The 16,528-nt window shown below is 40.2% G+C and overlaps 1 protein-coding gene across 2 annotated transcripts in view; it reads left to right on the top strand.

Moving 5' to 3' along the window:
* Positions 1–16,528, top strand: part of CNTN3 (contactin 3) — a 416,756-nt gene that overhangs the window by 158,603 nt on the left and 241,625 nt on the right. For both annotated transcript variants that reach the window (XM_062200206.1, XM_062200207.1), the window contains exon 4: positions 5,277–5,452. In XM_062200206.1, coding sequence (XP_062056190.1) covers positions 5,277–5,452 — 176 coding nt within the window. The remainder of the gene's footprint in view (positions 1–5,276; positions 5,453–16,528) is intronic.

Genomic DNA, 16,528 nt, shown 5'->3' with positions numbered 1-16,528 from the left:
ACGATTGCAGTGCAGGGTACGTAGTCCCAAGTGCCATGGGGCTGTCTTCTTTTGCTCTAGATCACTGCATTAAGCCTTTTGGAATGGAATTTGAGTATGCAAATATATTTCTTGAAGTTTGAAATAATTTCCATGTTTCAAAAAGTTTTCATTCTGATTTTAGGTTTTCTGGTGAACTTTACAATTTCTTGATACAAGTAGAAATCTGTAACTTTTTCTCGTCAATTTGCATGTTAATGTGGTATTAACATAAAGAGAACAGATTCAACCTAGTTCATAGATGTAATTCTTAAAATATAATGATATTTCCCTCCTTCCTTCTGTCTACCTTTCCTTCCTTCCTTCCTCCCCTCCTTCCTTCCTTCAGTTGTGAGATAGGATATTTTTAAATTACATTATAGTCAAAGGCTTAATGCTCTGTTCCATAAAGAGTTCAAAAAAGACCATAGTTCAGCAGGGATACAGGCAAGGGCTAGAAAAAATAATCAAATGGAAAAGATGTCCATAAAGAGTTATGAATGTGCACAACTAAAAGATAGTATGTTTCTAAAAGCTTCCTGAATTTATGACCTCACTGTGTCATTTTCCTGGCAAACTTTACTACTTAAATATTGTGTTCATGAATCCTGACCATTGGATGGTTTTCAACAAAGAAAACGAATCTGATTTGTAGATTCATTGGCCACCTAATTTATGGAAAAAGGCGGTGAGCATGGATTTTATTTGCTTGAATGTATCTTATATAGATGAAAATAGCAGATATGCTTAGAAATCAGGCCAAAAGATGAATATTTGGGGTGAAGAACATAGGTATGCTATTTTCTTTCTCATGATAAAATAACCTTTGGAAGCCCAGGTCCAGAATTACATATACATTTCAGAGTTTAAACAAAGTCCTTTTGAGTTCACATGCTTTTAGCAAAACAAGAAACAATCAATGTTTAATAAGCTATTGAGAAGTCGTTCATCACCTGAGGATGAGCTCCATTAATGTTGAATAGTGTTAGGAAGGAGAAAAATAATTATATTGCTTTGTTAAAAGAAAATTAACAGTTTTTAGGGCATCTCAAGTGTCTCTTAGTTCTGAAGAGTTTGCCGAAACAAGTACACAAAGCTTCTGGTATAATAGAAACATATTTAAAAGATAGTAATTTTGCCTTTTCATGTATGAAAGAGTCTAGGGATTGTTCCAATATGATGAAGACCATGCTAAAGGAAGTGAAAGCAATTATACAAAATGGAACAAATCTTTCCCATTTGGTTCTTCAGTCAAAACTTCGAGATGATAGCTTTCAGATCGTAGATGCTTATGGAAATAAAGTATTTTCCTGCAGACTTTATGGTCTCTTAAATCTTTTCAGCTACTAAGTTGGCAAGAAGTGCTTTCCCGTATTTTTATTTATCTTTACAATTTTCCATATAGCCACAGTACCTTAATTATTCATCAGCTAAACACAATTTTCAAATGAAACCATCAGGCATGCTTTGTCAGGCTGTAAATATTCTTTGCTAAAATGCTTTCTTTTTTTTTTTTTTCTATAGAATCGGCACATTGTAGGTAGCAGAAACATACACCTTTTGTCACAAGAGCCTTTTATTCCAGCGTGTGAAACGAACTACATTTCCCCCTGGTTTTAATTGAGAGCTTTTCCCACTGCAAGCATTTAGTCCCTTAGTAACTGTCAAACTATTTACACCTGAAAAACTAAACCCACCCACCTGGATTTACTGTCAGATTTATTCTTTAAAGGTCAAGCGCAGCATGTGTCTCATCCCACATTTTGCTGCCTTCTCAGGGCAGGTACAAATGCAAACAAACCGTATGCGTATGGTACAGTGTGTTCCACATGAGAGGAGGTGACCAAAAGCATTGCCTCGAGCGGGCGGCATATAACCAACAGGTGCTTGATGAGAATGGAATAAAAGCCAAGCAAAGGGGACAACACAGGTTTGCAGCCCTTGCGAGAGCCACTTCCCACCTTACCAGGAGCATCCATCCATTTGTCACATGCCCACCTTAGATGCACTGAGCAGGGAGCTTTGCATTCTTTGTCTAAATAAATCTGTAGAACAGCTCTGTTGGGGAGATGGCATCTTCTTCTCTTTATATGTTAATACTTAGCTTCAGGGGAGTGAAGCAATTTGCCTGAGATCATAAAGCCCGTGAGCGTAAGTCCAGATAATAAACCATGAACACTTGCTTCTGAATCCCGTGTGTTTTCATTATTGCTGTTACTTGAAAGACCGGGCTGGGGCCTGGGAGAGGCAAAGGAGAGACAGGAGCTAGGAAACCAGGTGGGGGGAAACTCTTCAAATACACAAGCTTCGTGAAGCCTGGGATCTAGAATATTGCCTGACATGTAGGTACCTGACAAATGCTTTTTCTCTGGTTAAGGGGAGGAAGGGGAAGAGAGAGGGAGGGCTGTTTTAAATGAGAGTTGCTGAATATGAGATGGGCTGAATGAAGAGGCGTGTTTTCTGTGCGTGTCTACGGTAGGCAGTCCATGATTGCTCGTTCAGAGCAGTTCTTCTCAATCCTTCGAGATCTCATTAAGATATTCGGATTCAGGAGATGTGGGATAGGGCCCGGATTCTGCATCTGTAGTAAGTTTTCAGATCTGTAGAACATGTTGGGCATCAACAGTGCAGTGTATTCAGGCAGAGCCTGGGTGAGCAGTTTTCCTTTATTTCAGTTCCCTGAGTTTCTATAACTCTAGATCTTTCGGATAAATAACATGTGGGACGGCTGGTAAGTCCTCATGGTTCAACTTTAAAACTCTTACTGCAGAATCAAAGTCAGAATAGGAAAAAATGACCCAAGATGTTCATCCAAATGGCTTTGCCTGGAAAAGAGCAAACCGAGCATAAACCTACAGCAGCAATCTGCCACAAATGAGAAAGAGGTTACAGATTTTTGTATTTCTTTCTAATTCTGTTCTTCTAAGTTCAGAAGACAAGAGGGCCTCATGTTTTCCTTTGAATTGTATTTCCCTCTCTCATTAGAAATGTTGTTTTAGACTTGGGAAACTTATATGTGAGTAAAAGAAGAAAGATGAAAGATGCTTGATTTTCAAAAGGACCAAAGAAGTACCACTTTGAGCAGTAGGGACTAAACTTATGAGCTTACCTATTTCCTATACAGTATACCCCAATCATTAAGATTTTATTATGCAGTATCTCAGATATAGAAAATATTATAGACATACAATTAAGTGTAATAATGAATATTCAGATAGCCTCTTCTTAGTTTAAGAAATCAAACCAAAAATGATACATTTTCCAGTTTGTTCTCCATAAACACATCCACCCTCTCTCCATAGAAACTTATCCATATGTTTCAAAATACATTCACTACATATTTAAAATTACTTTCTGTATTTTAAAACTTCATGAAATGGCACCAAACTAATTTTTAAATTTGTCTTTTATTTACCATTTTTAAGAGATTTCTGTTGAGTGCATCCATTTTTACAGTTGTATAATGTTCCATTTAACTTCATGCACTTGCATTTAAGATGATGTTTTTATCTTTTTATATGCTTTCACATTATATAATATGTGCAGGCTACATATTTTATATATTCATAAGAATTTTTAGATGGCCCATGGCATTAATGGAGAACTCTGAGTTAAAATTCAAATGGGTGTACTTCTGGTCCACCAGTTAATAGTTGGTGACAGTTTACAACTCACACAACTGGTTTATCAAAGTCTTCATCTGTAAAGTGGACAGTATGTTAGTTTTCTCAAAATCCTTATCATGAGCAATTGAGATGATCATTGTTACCACATTATAAATGCACAGAACTCATGTAAGAGTGATTTTGTTTTGAGTATTTGGTTGTTTAGGAGGTGAGTACTTTCATTTATGCAGTGATGTGTTCTTGAGATTGCAGGATTGGAGTGAGTTTTAAATCTAGAAGTGGGTATAGGACACAATGGTTAAACTACCTCTTGTGATGCCCATGCCACCTATTGGAATGACTGCGTTTGAGTCCCAGCTCTGCTCTGATTCCAGTTTCTTCTGGCTTGCGCCCTGGGAGGTAGCATGTGATGCCTCAGTAGTTGCATCTGGCTTTGACCATTCGCATCCCCAGCTGTCCTCATTGGTGGGAGTGTAGCAGTGGATTGGAGTTCACTCTTCTCTCTCTGTGTGTTGTCTCCCTCTCTCTCTCTCTCTCTCTCTCTCTCTTTTTCTTCCTTTCAAAGTAATAAAACTTAACTGAAATCTCGCCTTTAAAATAAAAAAGAGTAAGTCTACTTTGATGTGTCAAGCGTACTGACTGTTTAAAAACTTTTGTTTTTTAACTTGAAAAGCCAGCTTCTTTGTTCTTTTTTTCTTCTGGCTTCCCATGGTTAAATATGGCTCTAGGGTTACTGCCCTGACTTTTTCAGACCCCCTAGGTGGTGGTTAGAGCCCTGCACCACAGTGTACCATTTTGTAAATAGCACTGTGATTGCTCTGGAAAGTGCAGAGTGCCTCAGGGACAGATATGTACCCAGACAAATTGAAATGGATAGTTGAGCACTGAAACAATTAATTTATTAAATGTGCCCAGTCAGTCTGGATAAATCACAGAAATGCACTCTTTCCCTCTTCATCGTCAGCGTGAGATTGGCCTAAAGTATCTGAGATAATTACCTCAACTTTCGCCTTCATCTTTGGCTGTGTAGACCTCGCCTAATTTTTCCCTTGGTGAACAAACAAAGTTATTTGCGCCTCTTCAGAAAGTCTTTAAAAATCTTGAACTTCTAGATGCTCCTCTGTTGTACTTTCTTCTGTGCTTTAACATTTTTTGGATGAATATGTGGGCACATTTTATCTTCTATTTATGGAACTGTTTGAATAATATATATATATACATATATATATACTTTAATTTATAAGAGATTATGTTGTCTTATTTATCTTGTTTTTTAAACAATTGTACTTTAAAAGTTTATTTATAAGGCAGAGAGGAAGAGAGTGAGCCTCATCCACTAATCTGCTCCCCAAAAGCCTGCAACAGCTGAGGCTGGGCCAGGCACTGGGAAGTCCATGTAGGACTCCCATGTGGGTGGCAGGGACCCAAATACTTGAGCCATGACCTCCCTGGGTGCCCATTAGCAGGAAGCTGGAATTGGAAGTGGAGCCAGGACTCAAATCCAGGCGCTCTGATGTGGGGTACAAGGTACCAAGCAGTATCTTAATTGCTGAGCCCAGCTGGACCCTTCTCGTGTATTCTTTAAATTTACACATACTCAGAATGGGAAAAACTTTGACATTTGTTTTACAGATGGCAGCTGAACGGAAGTGATATTGATATGAGTATGGAACATCGTTATAAGCTGAATGGAGGAAATCTTGTAGTTATTAACCCCAACAGAAACTGGGATACAGGAAACTACCAGTGCTTTGCAACAAACTCACTTGGAACAATTGTCAGCAGAGAAGCTAAACTCCAGTTTGCCTGTAAGTTTATGTTCATACCTGTAGCAAAATCAACATTTTAAATATATCACTTGTTTTGTCATTTTTTTATTTCAGAAAAATATATGGATTTTATTAATTCGATACATATGTTTAGAAAACAATTCAATATGATTTTTTGGACCTGTGTATAATGAACAAACCAGAAATTTAAAAGTACATCCATGCGTGTGTGTGTGTGTGTGCTATTTTACTGTTATGTAAGGTTTCCATTTACTGACAAAGAACCAGTTAAGGGTATTTTTATTAAGTATGCAATTCTGTGCTTTGCACTGAGCTAGAACTGAAAAGAATGTGAAAGAATTGTCAGACATGGTCTTTGCTCTTAAAGAACATTTAAATTAGAGAATTACATCTGACAAACATGAACGTATTGAAAAACAAACACAGTGAGGAGAGGAAGGTAACACACGTGGCGAGAGAGTTTTGACCTCCTTGGGGTGTTGTACCTAACAGATGACCTTCAGCGCAGCCTCTGCTGAGGCCTGGGCCCAGGAGCCATGTTTGTCTGGGTAATTGGACCTGGGTGAACACATGCCCAGAAAGAATCACATTCTTCCTCCAGGGCATTTGGGATTGGAACCAGAGCCCAATTTAGTTTTCACCTTTGCCTATTTTCTGCTTTAGTTTCTTTCTGTTAACCTCTGTCCCTTTGTTTTTGTTGTACATTTTGTGTGTAAGCATGCTTTGGGTCCTTGGTTCTAAGATTCTTCTTAGCTCTTGATACCTCACTATTTTAGTATTTGCAGTGTGTATGTTCTTGTGATGTGGTAGGATTCTGTCTCTGCTCCCTCAAAAACTCTTTTTTTTAAAGATTTATTTATTTATTTGAAAGAGTTACACGGAGAGAGGAGAGGCAGAGAGAGAGAGAGAGAGAGAGAGATTGAAGTCTTCCATCCGCTGGTCACTTCCCAATTGGCCGCAACGGCCGGAGCTGGGCAGATCCAAAGCTAAGAGCCAGGAGCCAGAAGCTTTTTCTGAGTCTCCCACGTGGGTGCAGGGGCCCAAGGATGTGGGCCATCTTCTACTGCTTTCCCAGGCCATAGCAGAAAGCTGGATCAGAAGTGGAGCAGCCAGGACTAGAACCGGCGCCTGTATGGGATGCTGGAGCTTCAGGCCAGGGTGTTAACCCAATGTGCCACAGCGCCAGCCTCTCTTCATAAACTCTTATTAAATTAGTGGTGTGTCATTAATGCAAAGCTTATTTATTTTTTTATTTTTCCAAGGGAAGCAGTTGGCTTTGCTCCTGCCTTTGTTTTCTTCATGTTCTGCTTTCCTATTTACTTGATCTTTTTCTGTTTTCTCTCTTTTCACCCTGTATGCATAGTATTTTTTTTACTTGTGCTTTCTTTGGGTATTTTGGAAGCTGTATGTATACATGACACAATTAATTCCCTTAGTTTTACTAAAGCACTTTTTGTATATTTCTCAAGTAGAATTTGAAATTATTTTTTCAGAGTCCATCTTTTTTTTTTTTTTTTTTTGACAGGTAGAGTTAGACAGTGAGAGAGAGACAGAGAGAAAGGTTTTCCTTTTCCGTTGGTTCATCCCCCAAGTGGCCGCTACGGCCGGTGCACTGCACTGATCCAAAGCCAGGATCCAGGTGCTTCCTCCTGGTCTCCCATGCGGGTTCAGGGCCCAAGCACTTGTGCCATCCTCCACTGCCTTCCCAGGCCACAGGAGAGAGCTGGCCTGGAAGAGGAGCAACTGGGACAGAACCCGGCGCCCCAAACAGGACTAGAATCCAGGGTGCCGGCGCGGCAGGCAGAGGATTAGCCTAGTGAGCCACGGCACTGGCGAGTCCATCTAGTTTAAGCAGTGAATTAGTTCCTTTTTTCCCCTTGTGAATACCTTGCAGTTTTTGGTATTATTTCCAAACTTATTCATTTAAGTTGTTATGGTGGCATTTTAATATGCATATTATATATATACACAAATTATGTATTAATGCATATATGTTGATATACAGTAAATATATGTATACACAGACACATATATAAAAATATATGTAATTTTTATCCTCATGGACAGTTGAGTATGTGAATATACTTTTTGACCAAAATGTTGCTAAAACCATGGTGTATCTGTATTTTACCTGGCTTTCACATCAGGTACCGACCTCTTCCTGTTCTTTTTGTTGTTGTTAATTTCTCAGTTTATTTTAAAACATTTTTTTTTTTAAGCCGGCGCCGTGGCTCACTAGGCTAATCCTCCGCCTTGCGGCGCCGGCACACTGGGTTCTAGTCCTGGTCGGGGCACCGATCCGGTCCCGGTTGCCCCTCTTCCAGGCCAGCTCTCTGTGGCCCGGGAGTGCAGTGGAGGATGGCCCAAGTGCTTGGGCCCTGCACCCCATGGGAGACCAGGAGAAGCACCTGGCTCCTGCCATCGGATCAGCGCAGTGCGCCGGACGCAGCGCGCCAGCCGCGGCGGCCATTGGAGGGTGAACCAACGGCAAAAGGAAGACCTTTCTCTCTGTCTCTCTCTCTCACTATCCACTCTGACTGTCAAAAAAATTTTTTTTTTTTTTAGTGGGAGGTAAAATAGCAAGGTTTATTAGGGAAGGAACATCTGTAAGGACGGATGGGCACCTCTCCAGACAGAGCCTGAGAGACTGGGGAGGAGGAAGGAGGGAGGTTACATGTTGAGTGGAGAGATTACACCTGACCAGGCCAGGCGGGTGGCTCAGCAAAGATGCAGAGAGCTGAGCACACAGTCCAGTTGAGGCTGGGGGTTTTTAAGGAAATGGGTCTTGCTTCTCCACCTCTGCTCCTCTTGGAACAAAGGGCTTTTTGGATGTAAATAGAAAAACTTCTCTTGAAAGTTCCTAAAAACAGGGCTTTTAGCAACAGCTAACTCAGGTAGTCCTGCACCTATTTGGACAGGTCCTCACTGAGGGCTTAAAGGCCTATCTCTTGAGGGGGGTGCACAATAATCCATAATGTAGATGATTAAATGTAAATGATTTGTTAGTCTGTCTCCTTTCCCAGCCTGAGACTCCTTGTACATTGGCTTAACTTCCTAGCAAAACTAGCTACTAGGTATCTGGAGGAAAACAAAGCATAGCTAGTACATTAGAGTGTTAATTATTTAACCCTTATCCTCTCCCCTGGGGAGAGAAAACCAGCCCCAGAGAGGATATGGGCCATGCAGCAAATTCCTACTTCTGCAAACTTCAGGCAGTCCCAGTTTTTCTCTATCAGGTTACAGGTTCCTAGATACAGGGAAATAGCACAGTTCCTAAACCAGGCTCTTGACAGGCAGCCAAAGGAGAGCCCCCTCCTTTGGGGGAAAGAGCAAACCACAGCCTTTGCTCAGCTAAAGGATGCTATGGCTAAAGCCCCTGTGCTAGGACTGCCAAGCCAGAGAAACCCTCCCAGCTGTATGTCACTGGGAGGCAGGGAGTCTCCTTTGGAGGGTTAACTCAGGATCTGGGACCTGTTAAGCAACCAGTGGGCTACTTTTCTAAAACCTTAGACATGGTTGCACAAGGATGGCCTCACTGCCTAAAGACAATGGCAGCAGCTGCCTTGCTTACAGAGGAGGTATCTAGAATTACACTGGGGCAAGATATCGCCCTTTATACCTCACATCAAATAAATTCTCTATTAGAGCAAAAGGGCTTTCACTGGCTCACAGATAGTAGAATACTAAAATATCAGGTCCTCCTTCTAAAGAACCCTCAGGTAAAAATAACGCATTGCTCTACTATTTTAAAACATTTTTAGCATGTGATATGTTGCATTATAAAAGTGCAACATGTTTTGTGTGGTTGCATTTATAGAATGTCATTATATTGGTTCAAGTATGCAAATGCTTCTGGTTAGTATACATTTCGAGTCTCGAAACTGTCTGCGGAGAACTCTGAGTGCTTTGCTATGTTGTCTTCTAATGTTAGTGCTGCTAAACTTAAGTCTGTGACGAAACTAAATTCTGTTTCCTGGGAGTTCTTCACCACCCCTATATTTTGGGATTCACTTGGTTGTATATTGGAGGTTTTTCCCCTTTTCCTTTCTGCTTTAAATCTTACATATTTCCAGCAAATTGCTAAGTTTAGATACATTGTAATTTACTTTGCTTATAATTTAAAATAGTCTCTCATAACATGTAGACAATATCATGTATAATTCAGGGGAATTTCTCTTTAAGCTCTATGTTATGTATTAATATTTTAAAAAGACACTGACTATTTATTGGATTTCATGTGTTTTTGTATGGTATTTCCTGAAATTCCCTTCATCTCATCCTGTTTGTTACTATGAATCTTTTGAAGATACAGTCAGTTTTCTGAAATGTTATTTTCCATCTCAGAGGCAGGCTTCCCTCCACTACTTTCATTTGGTGTTTCCATTTTTATCCTGACACATTTTCAATAGGTTCCAAAATGAATTGTGCCCAAACTTGGCATTTGTCAACAGATGGTGGTGGTAGACTGCCCTGGCCCTTCTTGCTTTGTTTTGTGCAACTATCAGTGTCTCCTCTGATCTATAGGAAGAGATGCAGTTCCCAGACTCATTCCCTGTTTCCAGGTGTCTTTTAGCAAAAATGTCACTCCTTTCATGGAGTGATCCTTTGCTACAACAGATTCTTCCTACCCTGTACTATGGGCAGCAGTGTCATTACATTACATGATTTTCCTTAACCAGCCCCTCCTGGAGAGTGTTGTATGGAAAATGCTTCCACACTTATTTTGCAGCTCTTCTAGACTGCCCCCTTGATCCTGGCCAGTGCTTTATAAGCAGAGTGGGACACCACTGTTGCGTCAGCAGTGGGCTTTCACTCTTTATGACTCTAAGAACAGCCAGCAGCGAGAGTGTGAGCATGTTTGATTCAATTCCCCTTGGGCCCAAGTCCCACAGGGAGATGGATGTGAGTAGAATGATGCTGCAGCCAACGCTGAGGAGCGTCAAGACTGGAGGTGCTGTGTCTTTTAGATTAAACAGTAAGGAAGCCTGGTCTTTTGTCTTCAAGGGAGACATGACTTTATCCCAGGAGGCTGCTCCCTGTGAATGCGTCTCACACCAGAAATGGGCCCATAAAGTGCCAGTGGACTTCATGTTCTTGGCACAGCCAGGAATAGTTGCAAGGGATCTTAGAGCCCATGATGTTTTCCTATCTTTATTGTGATTTACTTCTCATTAAAAAAAACTCAAAATCACCATTTATTCCCTTGATTTTAAAACCTCAGTCTGTCTTCATCTGCCTTTTAAGTTTTGATTCTTCCTATACTAAGCATTAGGTTGCTTAGCAGTGCTAGTGTACAGTAAGATAATTTGGTTTTATGGTGTTTTATTTATTTATTTATTTTTGGTATTTTCCCAAGTGTTTTATTTAGAAATTTCAAGAGGCAACATTGAACATTCTTAGCCTGATATCATGTTGGACTGGAAAGATACAGATTTTTTTTTTAAATCTTTTAAATGTATTTGATAGGTAGAGATAGGTACAGAGAAAGACTGAAAGAGACTAATGGAGATTTCCTTTCAGATACAGAAAGACAGATTTGCCATATACTGGTTCATTTCCCAAAGGCCTGGGACAGCTGGGAGCCAGGAACTCAATCTGGGCTTCTCAAGTGGGTGGCAGGGACCTGAGCATTTGACCCATCACCTGTTGCCTCTCAGAGTATACATTAGCAGGAAGCTGTAATCAGAATCAGAGTTTGTTCTGGGGCTCAGGGATTCGAACCCAAATATGAGATATGGGCAGGCCAAGTGGGATCTTAATTGCTGCACCAAGCACCTGCCCCAAATGTTTTTTTTTTTTTAATTCTTATGTTGAGATATTGATTTCTGTTTGATGAAACCAAAGGAATTAACAAGAATAGAATATATTTAATAATTATTAAACATGGCTTTCACTTGGTAACTTTGAAGGAATTTAATACTGAAAGAAAGGATCGGGATAAGGACCCTTATTTTGAGAGGATGCTCATGACTCCAGTTCGAAGGAATCATTATCTTTCCTACAGGCACAAAGATGGCTAAGAATTGTCATTGAAAATGTTCTCTTTGATTTTTCAGTATAGCTATGCCTCCTCTCTTGACTGTTTTTGTTTGCATGCCTAAGAATACTTCATTTCCAATAGCCATGGAGAAAGTACTACTTTGTATTTTATATATAAATGTATAAATCAAAGTAGGGTCAACCCACCACTTTTAACACTAGTGAAAATGTAAAGAAATTTATCTTAATTTCCAGGTTGCTTGAAAATAATGTTGTAATAAAATGAAAGTGAAAAGGCCCTTTACCGAAGAATGCTGCCTTCTGTAGACATTTCCAGTGCCTTTTAATAGATTCTTTCTGGGATAGTCACAGGCTCTAAGGAGGGAAAAAAATACACAAGATGATGCAATGCTTGAGCTGTAAACATTTCCTCCACCATTTTCAATTAAATTATTTGCATGTAAGTTTTGGTGCTTACTTAGTATATTAATATTTAAAGAAAGATTTATTTATTTATTTGAAAGTCAGAGTTACACAGAGAGAGGAGAAGGCAGAGAGAGAGAGAGAGAGAGAGAAGTAGAGAGATAGAGGTCTTCCATCCAATGGTTCACTCCCTAATTGGCCACAACGGCCAGAGCTGCGCCGATCCGAAGCCAAGAGCCAGGAACTTCTTCTGGGTCTCCCACTCGGGTGCAGGGGCCTGAGGATGTGTTCTACTGCATTTTCAGGCCACAGCAGAGAGCTGGATTGAAAGTAGTGCAGCCGGGTCTCAAACGGCAGCCCATATGGGATGCTGGCGCTTCAGGCCTGGGCATAAACCCACTGTACCACAGCGCTGGGCCCTATTAATATATTTGGAGATGTTTTTATCAGTTGCCTAATTACAACCACAGAAGGTTCAATGACCCAAATTTGCTTGCTTTGGTAATAATTAGTTTTAACTATCTCATTCCTAAATCTTAATTCACAATTAAAGTGTTTTTATTTTAACCACTTTTGAGCCATGAATTACATTAGATGGACAAATGGTATGGTGAAAAGTATAAGGAATGTCTGTGTAGGCACCGCTTCTTACAAGACTGCAAATATCCTAAGACAGTTAACCCTCCTGGTAACTTACCCCATGACCTCCCTTCTCTCCCTCACCCTTCTCAACAGGCATTTGTGCTTGTGAATTTATTGGGTTTTGTTTCCATATATTCATATGACTCCTTGACTATTTTATTTTTCGCTTCCCATACTATCCTTTTCTGACTTTGGTATCTGAGTAGCCTGGAGTTTCCTTATTTTTTTAAAGATTTATTTACTTTTTTAATTGTTACATATTTTTAAATTTTATTTAAGGATGACAAACTTCATGCATTTAATAAATACAAATTTGGGAACATGGTGCTTCTTGCCCCCTACCTCCCTCCCACCTGTACTCCCACCCTTCTTCCTCTTCCCTCTCCCTTTCTCATCCTTATTTTTTACAAAGGTCAGTTGTCTGTTAATTTTATGCTCATAAGATTAACCCTACACTAAGAGTTTCCTTTGAGGAAATATTTTAATTATTGATTGAATGTAATCAGCAGTTATAGGATTCATCATACTGTCTTTCCGTGATAAGTTGTATTTTATTCTTAGAATTCCATATATTTTATTTTTTTTCCTGATGTGTTGGCAATAAGTTGTCTCTCAGCCTTTCAAATACAAAATGAATATAATAAATAAAATTTTAAAACTTACTTTTCTCATTTCTAATTTATCTGGACATACATTCCCTATTTCATTATAAATATTTCTGGTACTCTTTTTAAATCAATTTTTTAGAACTTGGTTATCACTCTTCATTTTTGAGTCTTTTGATTCATTTTTATTTCTTCATTTTGAAACTCTTATTTCCCTCATTTTACTTTTGCCCATATGGTTGTTCCCAAGTGCTTGGGCTATCTTCCACTGGTTTTTCCCAGGCCATTAGCAGGAAGCTAGATCAGAAGTAGAGCAGCCAGGACACAAATGGGTGCCCATGTGGGATGCCAGCATTACAAGTGGTAGCTTTACCAACTACCCTGCAACACTGGTTGTTCATTTATTTACTTATTTTAAAAATTATTTTAGAGGCAGAAGCAGGAGGAGGAGGAGGGGGAGGAGGAAGAGGAGGACGAGGAGGGGAGGAAGAGGAGGAGGGGAGAGATAAAGACAGAGAGACAGAGAGACAGAGAGAGAGAGAGAGAGAGAGAGAGAGAGGGGAAGAGAAAGAAACTCCCATCTTCTGGTTAACTCCTCACTCCCTAAATGCCTGAAGAATGCCTGCAGTGGCCAGGGCTGGGTCATGCTGAAGCCAGCAGCAGGGAACGCAGTGCAAGTCTCCCATGTGGGCGGCAGGGACCCAAGTACTTGAGCCATTACCTGCTGCCTCTGAGGGTGCACAGTAGAGGAAGCTGGAGTCAAGAGAGCCGCTGGCACTTGAACCCAGACATTCCTATATGAGATGTGGTAAATGGTGCCTTAACTTCTAGGCAAAACACACATCATGGTCTTTAACAGAGCATTCTCCCTTGTAGTTTAGATGTTACTATATCAGTATTGCTGTAGTCATACTCATTTTTTTTTTATTTGAGTTTTCTCCTTTCTTCCCTTCATTTGGATTGGTAAGAATTTCTTTACCCCTTATAAAACATTGGAGGTTATGCATTCTGTCTTACATAAATTGCCCTAGAAATTCTAGGATGTATGTTTAATAAAAAAAAATTATTCAAAAACAAGTTTACAGTATGCTAAACTATATATGCCACCTCCAGAATCCCATTATTGTTGTACAATATTTTTAACTTTGCAGCCCTATGGATTAGACATTATTGCTCATGTTGCTTTTATTTTCTGCTTTTTTCTTTCATAGCCAAAATAATATGAGCAAGTACGAACTTCTACATTTTTTTTATTCTTAAAGAAAACACCAGGCTTTTGTCTATATCCTCTTTCCTTCTCCTCTACAATAGACTATTTCAACTTTTTCACTATTTTAATATTTACTTCAGTTTTCTGAATAATTTGCATACATTGCACTTCTTGCCTGTTTGATTTGAAGCATTACTCCTGGCCATGTGAGGGTGCATCATTATAAGGTGTAAGGAAAACAGCCTTTTGAAAGTTGTAATTGTTAAAAAAAAAAAAATTAAAGCAGTCAATTGAACATTATATTCCACTGACTATATTTGACTGGCTAGAATCCTAATGGTTACAAGTCAGGCTGTGTCCCAGCCCAGCCCCAATTCAAACTCCCATAGAGAAGGGACATTTTAGCCTGCCCCTCTCTGACACCGTGGACTGGGAAGGAGACTGGAGCTGGTTGATAATTGAAAATGTCTATGGGTACATAATTTGTTAGTTCAATATTCAGTGTTTAGAAGATTCTTACTCTGTAAACAGTATTCCGAGGTGAGTTGTATAGCAAACTCTAGTTCTGATTATTTTTACTTTTATGACCATAGCTTTTTTCCAGAGTTAGTACTCTTATTTATATGTATTTGTTTACTTCTTCATTATCTGTGGTCTTATATGTAAGTCATCTAAAGTTTCGTCCAGTTTTCTGACGCTCAGATGCAGCAGATAGGCTCTGAGGTGAAGCTTCTGTGGGAATTACGTGGCTGGGTTTGTAAAGTGCCGCAGAGTAGACGGGTATTCTTTGCCGATGTCATTCCTGGTTTCGCCACTCAGCATCACGATGGCATTCCCTCCAAATCTCTGCCATGGGTACCGCCTGTTCCCTGTATCCCACATCTTCCTATACAAAGTGTTCGTTGTTTAGAACACGAGTCCTCAAGCACCCTAAGAAGGGATGAACGACATCTGTGACTGTGGTGGATCACGTGCCCTAACGTTATGATTCTGGTGCATGTAAGTGAGAGAGCTGACCCTGTGTGCATACTAGCTTAGGAGTCTTGTTCCTGTAGAACATGATGGAGCTGGTTCTCCTGTAAGCAGCTTGCAGGGTTGTGGAGAAGTCTTATGCCATCCTCTGTGTCACTATAGAAAGGTCTGCTATTCTCTAGGGACGCTTTTAAAGTCTTCTCTCTGTCCCTTGTCTTGTGGAGTTTCACTGTGACTTGATCTGTGATGGGTTAACTTTGAGCGGCCATCCTAGGTACTCTCTGCTTCTGTATACTTTCAAAACATGAGTCTTCTAATTTCTGATTCTGTTTTTTTCTGTCTTCTATTTCACATCTGTCAGTACTTGATCTCCAACCACCCAGATTGGATCTATCCTGTTAACCCTGCCCCACCGCTCCATTCTGTTCCATTTCCTTCTCTTTGGCCTTTATCTGCCTCTTGGTAGCCTACTAATGGTTTTACGATTTATGTCTTACTCTTCTGCAGTAGTTGTAGTCATCTCATATCCACATGAAGACATGAATGATAGTTTTTGCACTTACACTTTCTTTCCCCATACAAACACTGGTTTTTTCAAAGTGGATTTATTTCTGTGTTGAGTTAGTTTGCTTCTGTCTTTCAAATGAGGTTGTTTTTTTTTTTCATACACTTGGTAATATTTGGTTGTTGGTTCACACTTCAGGCTGAGAAGCTAAAAGCTAATGAAGGGCATGAGCAGAGTGTCGTCGTGAGGTTCAGTGTTCTCTGGCTCATTTTGATGGGTCTCAGCTAATGGTCAGCCCTTCCCTTTAGGAGAGGGTCGGATTCCAGTTTTCTTCTTTAAGGGCATAAGCCTCCACCAGCTGTCTCGAAGAAGAGCTGGGGGTGAACCACGGTGTCCCGTGTGCATCTGCATTTAGCTCACGTGTGCTCACAAGGCCCTACAAGGTCCTTCACACAGTGCACCTGGTCACCTCGAGTCCGGGCCTGCTCTGCTCCCCCTTCTACTGAGAATAAAACTTGCTCTTCTTGTGTGGAATGTGGCACCCACAAGGCGGTGCAGGTGGGACGGGGACTCTGGATGGGTAGGTGCTGTTTAACACTCTGTGCTTGTGTATCACTGCCTCCGTTCCTTCCAGTGCTGTGCCACTGAGGATCCTGCCCATACATAGATCACTGGGAGCCTTTCTTCGCTGTGAGCTTAGAAGTCATTTTTCTCCATTACGCCAAACCCTTTAGCACCATCACATTTGTTTTCCTATG

Source organism: Lepus europaeus, chromosome 9, assembly GCF_033115175.1.
Source record: "Lepus europaeus isolate LE1 chromosome 9, mLepTim1.pri, whole genome shotgun sequence".
NCBI lineage: Eukaryota > Metazoa > Chordata > Mammalia > Lagomorpha > Leporidae > Lepus > Lepus europaeus.
This window is presented reverse-complemented; position numbering and strand designations above follow the sequence as displayed.